At 37.4% G+C, this 14358-nt stretch overlaps 1 protein-coding gene across 1 annotated transcript; it reads left to right on the top strand.

Annotated features, from left to right (window-relative positions):
• The first annotated feature begins 6455 nt into the window (after nucleotides 1-6455).
• LOC120333093 (uncharacterized) lies at nucleotides 6456-14132 on the top strand. The gene is made up of 5 exons (XM_078117618.1): nucleotides 6456-6960; nucleotides 7156-9919; nucleotides 9983-10642; nucleotides 10843-11376; nucleotides 11469-14132. Exons 2-5 carry the CDS (start codon nucleotides 7493-7495, stop codon nucleotides 14130-14132), a joined length of 6285 nt encoding a protein of 2094 aa, XP_077973744.1. The 5' UTR covers nucleotides 6456-6960; nucleotides 7156-7492.
• Nucleotides 14133-14358: the final 226 nt, after the last annotated feature.

A 14358-nucleotide genomic window follows, 5' to 3' on the forward strand; every position in this document is an offset into this window, starting at 1 on the left:
TAAAAATTTATACAATTAGTCATAGATTCTTACAAATTATGTCTAGTTCTTTTATAAAACTAGGATTATGTCTAAGTTGTTCTATATTTCTCCTTGCTAAAAGGGATTTTCTAATTCTTGTTACGACACTATTTACACTTGGATTAACATTTTCAAAAATAACTGCATTACGTTCTAACCATATTTTATATCTTGCAGTACACAGAAGAAGTATGACTGCATTACGTTCGACTAATGATAAATGTGAAAAACACTGATTATTTAGTTCTAGTAAAATACATGTTTTATAAATATTTTTTAACTCGCAATTGTTTATTTTTAATACAACAGAAAAAACATAATCATATACATTTTGTGTAAATGCACAGTTCCAAAATAAATGAGATATAAATTCTGGTTCTTTAAAACAAAGTACACATAAATCATTTCCAGTAATATGTCTAATCCTTGGTTTAACTTTTAGTGAAAGAATGTCCCACATAAGTTTATAATTGAAAGTTTTCATATTATTAGCCAATATTTTACAATGTATGTTTGAACAAGCTCCTTCCAAACTACCATCTCTAAGAAACACTATTCTGTCACCCCTCTTCAAATTATCAACTATTTTATTATAAATTATTCGATGTTTCCCTTGTTCTAAATCAGTTCCAGCAATGTTATATTGCCGAAGGAAAGTAATAATGGCTCCATAATATCTATTGGGGAAAAAGGTATGTGATACACTATTATTTACAGGTATTTTAAAAATAACACTCAGTTGTTGCCCTATGTTATATTCAATGAAATTATATACGGATTGTCTACAGTGTTCAATATTAGCATTAATTCTATCACAGTACCGGTATTCTATCACAGACACCCCTGTTGTAGACTATGTCTGTATGCTGGTACGGTACGGTATGTAACGCGAATGCTAACTTACCTTAGAAACAGCTTGGAACCCGACGACCGAATTGTTGATTGTTCAGTGAGACTGTTTTGATTTTCCCGGACAAACGCGGCCACTCTAATCACCGGAACGGCCAAGACTATTCAACCAGGTTGGTAAGACGAGGTATTGATTTGATCAATCAAACCCTCTGTATGGTACCATCCTGTTTAATTATGATTGATAAAATATATTTAGAAGCTTTTGAAAAAGACTTAACTAAAATTTAGGCAGTGACACTGGCTCCGAACATTTGCAAGCACGTACACTCGGACATATTCACAAATGGATGTTTGTCCCAATGAATATTTCCAGTCGCAAATATCCTCAAGAATACAAGATATCACGTTTTTAATAAATTTTCGATCATCTGAACGGTAATTTCTAGAAGGAGCCGCTATAGGCTAGCAGTTAGAATCGATGAACTGAAAAATCTGAATATGTTTACTATCCTTACCAATTAGGTTATATGTTTTCTCGAAATTTGGTCTTTATAAGCATCATAAAACAGGAAAATAACTTTTCTTTGCTAATATTTGTACAATAAATAGGGCACCAAAATTGTGTATAATGAAAAGTTGCGAAATACTATAAATGATTGAGTTGTGGAACTTATCAGTAGTATGACACAATTGCAAATAAGAGTATCATCAGGTTTGGGTGGATGTCAAATTGAAAGTAATATGATTAGAACAATCAGTCATTGGGTTTTATTAGTAAAATGCTTCGGTGGAATTTAATTATGTCAGATGCAAGAGATATGGTAAAATAATGAAGAAATTTTCAATGTTGACGGAATATCAAAATATAACACTAGACAGTATTATTTGCTATTTGGGTGAATATTGAATCAAATAATAATAGCAATTGTTTAATTAAATTGCAAAATATTGGCATGCAAAGATGAAATTAGACATTCTAGCAATTTCATTGTCACAAAACATTAATATAAGTATATCATATCATTGGCAAAATTAACTATACAGAACTACATATGCTATATGTACAAAAATATTTCACCCCGAGCATATCAGGAAACATTTTTTTTAAAAGGTTTTACTTTCTAGTCAGTGTTATTCAACGGGGAATACTATTTACCAAGTCAGATCCCGGGTACACAAAAAAACAAATGGTATACGATTGTTTACTTTGCTGGTATGGTATGAGTCGAATATACTCTATATCAGTGGTTCTCAACCGCCGGTCCGCGGCAAGTTTGCTGCCGGTCCGCCAAATATTTTCCAATATAAATGCATTGAGAGCAAATTGCAAAACACAAAGTATTGAAGTCCTTTAATTTTATAATTTATTCTTATCTCTTATTGATTCGTAGTACTGGTATTCGCCTAATAACCATTGAGGTGTTATATACACCTCAATGCTAATAACCAAACTTGGCAAGAGGTCATCTGCCCAGTTGAGGCCTTGAACGGCTGAATGTTCTTTAACTATGACCTCATAACGGCGCCTAACGTCATAACGAAGGAGTTTGATGGCACATAGTACGGTAGCTGATTGAGAACTTCGCAGTTCACAGTTCAATTTAGCGAGGTTTGATAGTAAAATGGAGGCAAACAGACAGCAAAGTGGTATCCCGTTTAAACAACAGTTTGTATTGAAGTTTTACCGGTCCGCGAACTGAAAAAGGTTGAGAACCACTGCAGTCTGTACTACAACCAGTTTTGTGTTTTTGAAACAGACGCAGTTTACATTCGTGAAAAAATGACGGAGAGATACACACGTCAATTTCTACGTTATTTGTCAAATTAGGGCACATATTATCTTTTGGCCATATATTTGAACATTGAGTTATGAAATCACTACCTGACATTTTTTTTACTATATGTTATTAAATATTAATTAATCTTTGTTATTTGTGGGGTATACGAAGAAAACAAAAATCTCAAGGTAGCTGGCTATATATACCACGTAATAAAAAGTTGCAGAACACTGACCTAAATATCTATATCAACCAATTACAACACAAATAATTATCTGAAACTTTGGAAAAAAACTATATGAAAAGCGATATAATCGCGATGGCATATAAAGATAAAAACGTGAAAAAGTTTAGTGATACCAAACATCAGATAAAGGCATAATTTAAACCAGACAAGCATGAAAAACAAACACTGTATAACATATAAACAAGTTGAAAAGCAGTGAAATTATATTTTGAAAATCTTATCTTCTTTTGCTCTCTTCTGATTGTTTTGTCCAGGTTTCTTACCCGGCGATGTCAGTACCGCGAATTCGCCACTACAGGACACTTGTATTGTTCTCCTCGTAATTAACCTGTTTTATAAAAGTACTAAACAGTTCATTTTTTCTTTCGGCCGAGAGAGCGAGCTATTGAAGAAATTCCATTTCAAATTTTGCAATTTCACTGTTATTATTTGTTTATGGTGTTGTATTATTCATTTTAATCATTGCTAGCCAGAATTTGGTTTAAAAGAGGAGAAAATTCGTTCTTGCAGATAATGCAAAATATCCAAAGACATTTTATTGCAGTAATTGTTTAATTCATCTTGTTTAATCGCGTATTCAGCCTCCGTATTAGAATTTATCATTTCAATTAACAGTTTTTCGATAGAATTTCTTTGAGCAATATTAACACCTTTGACATTCAATAAATAGTTTGGCAAATTTTGTTGGAGATGGTTTGCATATAAAATATGCGTGGAATTTGGAAACGAAGATGTGAACCTTGTGGATGGCTACCTCGTCGTCCGTGCCAAATATCAAATTGACTGAGTTCGGCAGGTGGTTGGAAAATATTTGAAACGCATTGGTGGTTGAGTGAGCGTGACGAAAAATGGGACCTAAAATATGTTTCTGACGACCGCGAGGTTTTTGAACACAGTTGAGGTAACGAAGAATTTACCAAGATTGTGCGTTTTATCAATGCCTAATAGTGTATGTCTCGTGCTGCAAAATCGTGATACGTCCATCAGCTGCTCAGCACAATATGCTTTTCCACATTGCAGCACTGAATGAAGGAATGCTCTCCAGTCTCCTACCATGAATAGAAGCTTTAAATATTGGCTCGCGACATTGTTTGGATTATGTAGTTTTTCATAATTGGAGCAGTGCGATTTACGGTTGTTGTATTTTATGTTTCGGACTTGTTTATAATTCCGTGGGACGTTTTGACAATATCCATTGTTTAAATTTTGGTGCATTACTTTTATGTAGATCAATTCTGTTATCTCTGAGTTCTTTGGCTGTGGAATGACAGCATCGTATTTGTACTTTTTTCCATCTCGCGTTCGTCGGCTAAATTGTCCCTTATATTTATCAAATTACTTTCTCGGCGGTGTAATAGAATTTGCTCGCCTGCCTTTCACACCACTCGCCGCAGTCGTCCACGAAGCTCTGTCGTTTCTCATCACCAAAAGGGTTTTGCACTACAAAATATAAGTTTCTTTTTTCCCTCCGGCACTGCAGCCAAAACTTTTGATGGAAGAGTACTTCGGATCATTTTCAAAATTTGCGTTTGTGGTAAATGGTTGTTTCCTAACTTTTCGCCGAGTTGTAGTTGTTTTTTGCCAATTGTAGGGTCTTTATTGTCACTATTTTGTTCTACAGTTTTTGGTATGGATTGAAAATTTTCACCAGACTGAAAAGTCGGACTTTCTTGGCAATGAATTTGTATAATTTCTGCCGGGGCGTTGTCTTCGTTTCAGGATACTAAATCAACAAATTCGGAGTTTGCAATATTTTTTCTTGAAAAAGATTAAAATGGTTGAGGATTAAATTCCCTTTAAAATAATTAGTGGACGACCACAGGATGCGCTACAGAAAAGCTTGCCGATCTCACACTTCTTCCTACGACTATTCTGTTGTAGGAAATTGCTTGAATATGGTCAAGCGCCACAATCGGCATTACCGATGTTAATTAAAGGTCTTTGGATTGTGGCGCTCGTTGAATAGAAATGGATCAGCTCAGAAAAATTTCCCATGGTGCAACCATCCTGCAACACATCCTTATAATTTGATGTTACTACCGCTAGGTCATTGCGTAGAACGAAGTCTTTTGAAGAGGAATCATACACTTCAGGATGCTGGAATAGTTCCAGAGTGGAAGCTAGTCTTATATTCATATGAAGATCCTCTTTCCCATATATACCTAAAGCGATAGCTCTGTAAAAACAGTTGCCATCAGCGGCCACTCGGCTTGGACTGTTTAATGCCAATTCGTTAGGTTGTAAACATTGTAATATTTGCACGGATGTGGCATTTTCAGCACCGACAAGGGTTAGGTTTCAAGTAAAAGAGTCTCTTGTCGCCATATAAATTGCGAGTGTGCCTTTCCATTGCTTTTTGCGATTTAGGGGCTGCATGCAGCCTTGTTTGAAGCGACTTCTGGATTGAAAATTGGAGTGCAGAAGAGTATAGAGTGTGTATGATTTCGTTCTCCTTTTCATTCTGCGTTTCCGCCGTTGTCCTCAAAGTCTTTATCAAACCTTTTCTGCAAGGATGTACCAGTGCTTTTAGGGCATCATTAGAAGCTGTCTGCTCCTCAACTTTGTTATGAAGATCGGATAAGTAGCTTTTTTTAAATTTCAAATTCCGCATTTATAAAGTTCTGACTGGCCTGCACAATCTGAATATCACGTTGAAAAGTGGCGTTTGTAGCTTGAGTGTCATTCATGTCGTCCATGAGTCAACCTTTTTTACAAGATTATCTGTCTGTCCAACGACTAACATACCGGTCTGTCTGAACATGGCCTCAAGCCGCTCAGCCATTTGCTGTGTTGTTTAGCACATGGCTCCGCAACCGGTGTGCCGCGAGACGATGCCGGGTGTGCCGCACAGGAATTGCAACTTTTCTCTTCTTTTTACAATATTTTTTTATTGTTTGTTAATTTTACGTTAGTCTACTACTCTACTCTACTAACGTAAATTTAACCTGCTTTTACGTTAGCTTGAGCGACACAAATTCAAATTCTTGACCCCCCACTGTGCATTTGTGACGTAACAAGGAGTAGGCCTATATGTCAAGCAGATATATTGTAAAGCCTATTGTCGATACAACTAGTGCTGAAATGTCAACGAAAGTATTACCCCTGCGTATTCGAAAAAATTTCTTTGAAGTAAGAAATAACAGAACGCTAAGACTGAAATTCAGCGAAATTCCACTTAATGTGTTTTGGATTTCAATTAAAGAAGAATATAGGCACATTTCCAATGCAGCTATTGAAATATTGCCCCAGTTTTGCACAACTTATATGTGCAAACAAAGCTTTTCCTCTTCATTACTGATCAAAAACGATAAACGATCCTGCATAAAAGATGTTGACGACGAATTTCGAGTTGCTTTTTCACGTATTGATCCCAATATAGAGCGATTGATTGTGCTAGTTAAAACAACCACAAATCTCTCATTGAAATATGAACATAAAACAAAGTTACACTTTTTTTTTCGTGTGTTGTGGTGTGCCGTCGAATTTGGCAAGTTATATAAGTGTGCCGCATGTTAGAAAAGGTTGCGGAGCACTGTTTAGCACAGACTCATTGTTACATCGAGAATCGCATTCACTTGATTTTTGTATTGACTTAAACATTGCGTCCGTTTAACTTGTGTAGTAATTTATTTGTTATTGTTGACGCCGTAATTTCCCTTGATTGACAGTGTGCTTCTACACACTTTGTTACGAAACAATTGAGAGAGTCTTCGTGGCAATTGCTTGCCCAGACATGTCTCGCTTAGACATGGATAGTTTCGGTAATTTGCTTTAGATAGCGCTTTACTTTTGCAGAGAATGGCGCTCGTTTCGTTGTAATTTGTAAATAAGTTAAACTTGTTCAGCGACCTTAGCTTTCTGTTTTGACTGTAGGACGATTAAATAATGTAGATTATGGCTGCCCACATAGACCTAATTTAGGGATATTTTGTGAGCATTAAATGGCCTTTTGTGATTGATTTTACAGTTATAGTTTATTTAATTGATTTGTTCGGATTTCATTGACGAATGATTTCATGTTCAACTTATGATAATTTAAGCCTGGAATAGCAGACAAATTCGGTATGTTATAATTTGTAACTCTTTCTGATTTGAAGGCTGCAAGTTATTCAATAGTAATATGGTTCGACTTAATAATTAACTATGTTTGATAATTGTGTTCATAAATTTGAGTAGGCTTTCTAAAGGCCGAATTGTGTATGATTATTTATTTATTGCAAGTATTTTGTATTGATTTGTTTTTACGTTTGTATTAAGATAACCGTGTCAACTGTATACTTCGAGTTGTGTGATTTTCTGGATTGAGGATACAAACTTGGGGCTTGAAAGACCGCGTTATTGAACTGTTAATAAATATCTAGTGTGCAGTCGGTGTCGTCCAGGTCACAAAGAACGGCTGTTACATTAAAGTTATCGAATTTCCGCAAATAAAGTTATAGAATTTATGCAAATAAAGTCATTGGATTTTGCATAAATAAAGTATCGTCGAATGCCGGCAGGAGTTCGGTAAATCGTCAAAATTGAAGAAATCATCCTAGTGTTGAACATTTAAACTTTTGTGTTTCATGTTTGATGAGCACTGTTATTGTACATTATGGATGCGCAATCTGTTTCGAAATCAAATTTGGAAGAGTTACGTGCTCGTATGAAGGAATTATATCAAGATGCTGAGAGACTTATGTCAGACTACAAAAATCGAGATTTGTTGAAATTGAAAAGTGCTGACATTGACAAACGGTTCACCGAGTATTCAAATGCTCATGAAATTCATGTGAGTACTTTACGTTCTGAAGAAGATCGGAGAAATGTCAGCGAATTTTTCCAGTGTGAACTGCGCGAGTTCCAAGAATTTAATGTGCACTTACGTGATTGGTTCAAAAAGAGTGACGCTGATGGTCATAAATCATCGACACATAGCCCTAAAGCACGTTCTATAATTTCTGGGAAAAGTTCCCGTCGTTCGTGTGCCAGTTCAAGTTCGAGTACTAAACGTACAGAAGCCATTGCCATCAGAGAACTTGCTCATGCTAGTATTTGGCAGCAAGTAGAAAAAGATGCCGCAAAAAAGCGAGAAGACGATGCAAAAATGGCAGCAGAGAAAATGAAATTAGATGCCCAAATTGAAGCTGAAAAGCTGAAACGCGATGCGGAAATAAGAGCTAGACAAATTGAAGAAGATGCTCAAAGTGGAACAAAGCGTTTGGAATTGCAGCATGCATATGAATCAGCCTGTATAGCAGCCGATGTATGGGAAAATGCTTCTCAGGGAGGCGAAGGTATGTCATTATATGAAAATACGTCTCGTTCACATTCACCTAATCAAAACCAAGAAGTACCAGTGAATGAAATAGGAGTGCCGGTATCTAAGCCTCCTGATGTGAGACCTAAATTGCCAGCATTAGATTTGTTATCACAATCTCGAGTCAGAATGGAAAATCCTGTACTAAATGTTAGAAGACCTGCTTCTACTGATAATGTGCGAGATGATGTGAATGTGAATATTCCTGATCAGTATGAATCAGTGAACCGACCGTACACAGAACCACACATCCCACAACAAAGAAACACACATGATCAATCGTCACCGAATGTGGAAAGTTTATTGGGCAATATGGCATCTATGTTGCAAGACGGAATTGATAGACCTCGACCTGAATTATTGCATTTCAGTGGAATAGAGACTGAATATGTCCGGTTTATCACTAACTTCAACTTAAATATTGATAGAAGAGTACATGATTCAAGTACAAAGTTGTCATATTTGGTACAATACTGCGAAGGTGATGCGAGGGAACTGATTATGCACTGTACAATGTTGCCACCCGATGAAGGTTATAAAGAGGCATGTGATTTGCTCAGAAAGACATACGGTCGACCAATGCTTGTGGCTAGAAAATATTCAGTAAAGTTGACTAAAGGACCATGGTTGAAACCTGGAGATAACGAAGGTTTGTTACGTCTTTCTCAAACATTAGAAGAATGTTTAGTCACTTTGACTCATTTGAAATATTTTGGGGATTTGGATAATTTTGATACTATTTTGTCCATCGTATTACGACTTCCTCTCAAGTTGCAGAACAACTGGGAAGAATCAGTGGCAGAATTAGATGGACAAGATAGAGAAGTGAGATTTAAAGATCTTGTTCGATTTATGAAGAAAAAGGCTGCGGCTGCAAATACGCCTTATGGAAAAGCCTTGAGAGCTCGAAGGGAGCAAGAACAGCAATATCGTTTACGATTTCAATCATCAAATAGGCGAAAGATTCACGCTCATTCTACTGCTGTGACTTCAGCTGTTGACAGCAGTGTTACCAGTGCAAAACATATTGAAAAGGGAAGAGATGTCTGTCCTGACTGTTTAAAGACGTCACACAAACTTGTTGACTGTTACAAATTCCTGCAGAAGTCACACGGTGACCGCTTGAAGATTGTTAGAAAGGCAAGATTGTGCGATAATTGTTTTGTATATGGTCATATGTCGAGAAATTGTCGTAAACCACCTGCTTGTACTGTTGACGGGTGTAGGTTGAAACATAATACTTTATTGCACAGAAGAGAACAAGAGACATGTACCCAGACAGAAAATGCTGCTGGTATAAATGAGTCAAAAATTGAAGCATATGCGACTTCAAAAAGCTCAGCAGTATGTTTTTTGAATATTGTCCCTGTCAAGATCTGCGCCAACAGGAGAGAAATAGAAACATATGCATTTCTAGATGAAGGTTCTACTGCCTGCTTGTGTGATAAGCGACTTCTTGATCTATTGAAGTTGAGGGGCAAGAAAACGCAGTTTTCGTTGACAACTGTGAATGCGGTACCAACATCACAAGATGGTTATGCGGTTGATTTTACTGTAAAATCACTTGATGGTAGAGAAAGTGTTGATTTATCTCATGTGCTAACTGTTGATAGACTGCCTGTTAAAGCTAATGAAGCACAATTTGATGTACAAAGTTATGCACATTTGAAGGGATTGAAGATTCCTACTCTGCCGTGTAAAGATGTGATGTTGATGATTGGGGTAAATGTCCCTAAAGCGTTTTGGACAATGGAGGAGAGACGAGGGAAACACAATGAACCTTAGGCGAAGAAATCCATTTTAGGATGGTCATTGGTTGGACCAGCTTTATCTCACGAGAGAAACAGTGATGTTCACATTCATTGCGTTCAAGTGCAAGAGGAAGACTTGCTGAGTCAGCAAATCAAATGTTTGTGGGAAAGTGATTTTAAAGATGTTTCACTGTCGCCTATTCCATCAACGTCTAAGGAAGACAAATACGCATTGCAATTGATGGAAGATTCAGTTGAGATCGTGGACGGACATTATCAGTTACCATTGCCATGGAAGCCAGGATGTCCTGATTTGCCAGACAATCGAAGTGTTGCGATGAAACGCTTAAAGTACATTGAACGAAAATTGAAGAGTGATCCTGTTTTGAAAAAGAAGTACTGTGATACTATGGAGAAATATATTTGTCTTGGATTTGCAAAACGTATCTCGAATGAATATAAAGTTGGCCGTAAAGGTGCAGTTTGGTACTTGCCTCATCACCCTGTGTTTTCTGAACAAAAGCCAGGCAAGGTACGCGTTGTCTTTGACGCTGCATCACGTTGTATGAATACTTCCTTGAATGACCAACTATTGAGAGGCCCGGATTCGGCAAATTCTCTACTTGGAACTCTTCTCCGCTTTAGACAACATGAAATAGCTATTGTGGCTGACATCGAAGCAATGTTCCATCAGGTGAAAGTACACCCGAAGGATTGGAATGTATTGCGATTTATGTGGTGGCCTGGAGGTGATTTGTCACAAGATCCGCTAATTGGAGTTTGAAGAAGACGGCTCAAGATCACCAAGATGAATTTGACGAAAAAGTTGTCAAAGGAGTTGAGCGAAATTTTTATGTTGATGATTACCTGAATGGCTCATCTACTGTAAACCAGGGAATTCATATTGTTCGAGAAACGAATAAATTGCTGGAGAAAAAAGGATTTCATCTAGCAAAGTGGAAAAGTTCCAATCCTGAAGTTCTGTCGGAGATTCCTGCTAAAGACAGAGCAGACACTGCGTCAAGTGTAAACTTAATACCTGAAAAGATCGATCGAGTACTCGGAATAAAGTGGAATATCCAAGAAGATTGTTTTGGATTTGATGTTAATGTGAAATCAAAACCCGCAACAAAACGAGGGATTTTGTCTGTACTCAGTTCGATATTTGACCCGATGGGAATAGTGGCACCTGTAATACTAAAGGCAAGGATATTGATGCAGCAGTTATGTCGAAATAATTATGGATGGGACGATGAAATATCGAATAGTGAAAATTCATTGTGGAACAGATGGCTTGAAGATATTCCCGGACTTGAGAATATATTCATGCAAAGATGTTTTGCGCCGTCTGGTTTTGGCAATATTGTGACTCGCTTTAGACAACATGAAATAGCTATTGTGGCTGACATCGAAGCAATGTTCCATCAGGTGAAAGTACACCCGAAGGATTGGAATGTATTGCGATTTATGTGGTGGCCTGGAGGTGATTTGTCACAAGATCCGCTAATTGGAGTTTGAAGAAGACGGCTCAAGATCACCAAGATGAATTTGACGAAAAAGTTGTCAAAGGAGTTGAGCGAAATTTTTATGTTGATGATTACCTGAATGGCTCATCTACTGTAAACCAGGGAATTCATATTGTTCGAGAAACGAATAAATTGCTGGAGAAAAAAGGATTTCATCTAGCAAAGTGGAAAAGTTCCAATCCTGAAGTTCTGTCGGAGATTCCTGCTAAAGACAGAGCAGACACTGCGTCAAGTGTAAACTTAATACCTGAAAAGATCGATCGAGTACTCGGAATAAAGTGGAATATCCAAGAAGATTGTTTTGGATTTGATGTTAATGTGAAATCAAAACCCGCAACAAAACGAGGGATTTTGTCTGTACTCAGTTCGATATTTGACCCGATGGGAATAGTGGCACCTGTAATACTAAAGGCAAGGATATTGATGCAGCAGTTATGTCGAAATAATTATGGATGGGACGATGAAATATCGAATAGTGAAAATTCATTGTGGAACAGATGGCTTGAAGATATTCCCGGACTTGAGAATATATTCATGCAAAGATGTTTTGCGCCGTCTGGTTTTGGCAATATTGTGACTCGTCAAATACACCATTTTGCAGATGGCTCTGCAGTTGCCTATGGAACTGTATCGTATTTGCGACTAATCAATGAAGATGGGAAGATTCATGTTGCGTTTCTTTTAGGAAAAGCTCGACTTGCACCCATCAAAACTGTTTCAATACCACGGCTGGAGTTGACTGCTGCCGCTCTTGCAGTCAAATTAGATTTATTCCTGAGACGTGAATTGGACTTCGAAGAAATAGAGTCGATATTTTGGACAGACTCAACTTCCGTGCTTTTGAGTATTAATAATACATCACGAAGATTTCCAACATTTGTGGCAAATCGACTTGCAAAGATTGAAGAGGGATCGAATGCTTTACAGTGGAGATATGTACCTACAGATTTGAATCCCGCAGATGATGCATCCAGAGGATTGTCGGTACTATCGTTGATGGATGAACGATGGCTGAAGGGACCATCATTTCTCCAAGAGCAAGAGGAACATTGGCCTAAACCGCCAGTACAGTTACCTGAGCTTCCTGATGAATTTGTAAGATGCAAGCCACGAGTTGTTGCGAATTATGTTTCTGAGTTTGCTTTGAAGCCATTGGATAAATTCATTTCATATTTCTCAACATGGTATAAATTGAAAAAAGCAAGTGCATGGATGATTCGATTCAAAGAATACCTTCATAAGAAGAAGAAGAAATATAAGTGCAATGAGAAACTTGAAGTTGAAGAATTGCGAGTTGCTGGAGACGACATTTTGAAATACATACAGAGACAAGAATTTGGCGAAGTTATTGATGCCTTGCTGAACGACAATCATAGTACAACTGGGAAACAAGTACTGAAGAGATTGAAGATTGCAAATTTTCTGCATAAACTCAATCCGATTGTGAAAGATGGCTTCATCAGAGTTGGTGGGAGATTGAGAAATGCACCGGTTGATTTCGATGTTAAACATCCGATTATACTTCCACATAAACATCATGTAACTGAGATGATTATAAGAGAACATCATGTATCTACACATCATTCTGGTATGGGGAGTACATGGACTTCTCTGAGACAACGATTTTGGATCGTTAAAGGAGGCGCTATGGTGAAATCTGTTATCAGAAAATGCATGTTTTGTCGAAGAAGAAGTTCACCTGTGGGTAAACAGATTATGGCAGATCTTCCGAAAGAAAGAGTCACACCAGGTGAAAGACCATTTACCTATGTTGGAGTGGATTACTTCGGACATTTTCTTGTAAAGCAAGGACGAAGTACTGTCAAGAGGTGGGGCTGTATATTTACATGCATGACAACTCGTGCCGTACACTTGGAAGTTGCATACTCGATGGATGCAGATTCATTCATAAATGCGTTAAGAAGATTTATTGCACGTAGAAGTAGACCATTCAAGTTCATCTGTGACAACGGTAGTAACTTCGTTGTAGCAAATAAAATCCTACGTAAAGAAATAGAAAATTGGAATTCAAGCAAAGTTGGACAATTTTTGCGTCGGGAGAATATTAAATTCCAATTCAATCCACCTACTGCTTCTAATTTTGGAGGATGTTACGAAAGATTAATTCGATCCGTTCGAAAGATTTTGGTTGCTCTCTTACACGATCAGTTGGTGTCAGATGAAGCTTTGGCTACTATTTTTTGTGAAGTGGAATCACAGTTGAATTCCAGACCCATCACTCCAATAAGTTTTGATCCGAAAGATGATGAGCCACTCACTCCAAATCACTTGCTGTTACTGAATCCTACAAGTAATTTACCTCCTGGCATATTCGACAAAAAGGACTGTTACACTCGACGAAGATGGCGACAAATTCAGTATTTAGCTGATCAGTTTTGGATCAGATGGACCAAAGAATACTTACCCACACTTCAGACACGACAGAAATGGACCTCTAAAGAACGTAATATGGAAGTTGGTGATATTGTGCTACTTGTAGACAATACTATACCCAGGGGGAAGTGGCAGACTGGACGTGTTATGGAAACTACACCTGATAAACTTGGAGCTGTGCGTCAAGTTACTGTGAAGACATCCAGGGGTTTATTGAGAAGGCCAATTGCAAAGTTGTGCTTGATTCATAGAGTTAATGAGTAAAATGTTTTCAAGTGTGTGATATCCTCGATGTAAGAAATTTGTGAGTAAGATGTTTTCACTGGGTTCCAACATCTGGCTGGGGGAATGTTACATCGAGAATCGCATTCACTTGATTTTTGTATTGACTTAAACATTGCGTCCGTTTAACTTGTGTAGTAATTTATTTGTTATTGTTGACGCCGTAATTTCCCTTGATTGACAGTGTGCTTCTACACACTTTGTTACG

The sequence above is a fragment of the Styela clava genome, chromosome 11 (genome assembly GCF_964204865.1).
Source record: "Styela clava chromosome 11, kaStyClav1.hap1.2, whole genome shotgun sequence".
NCBI lineage: Eukaryota > Metazoa > Chordata > Ascidiacea > Stolidobranchia > Styelidae > Styela > Styela clava.

Bases quoted from the DNA above. Each gene is read 5' to 3' on its own strand.
- LOC120333093 (XM_078117618.1), top strand. From the start codon at position 7,493: ATGGATGCGCAATCTGTTTCGAAATCAAATTTGGAAGAGTTACGTGCT. The intron at 9,920-9,982 runs GTAAATGTCCCT...AATGAACCTTAG, and splicing joins ATGTGATGTTGATGATTGGG to GCGAAGAAATCCATTTTAGG. The intron at 10,643-10,842 runs GTGAAAGTACAC...ACTGTAAACCAG, and splicing joins TCGAAGCAATGTTCCATCAG to GGAATTCATATTGTTCGAGA.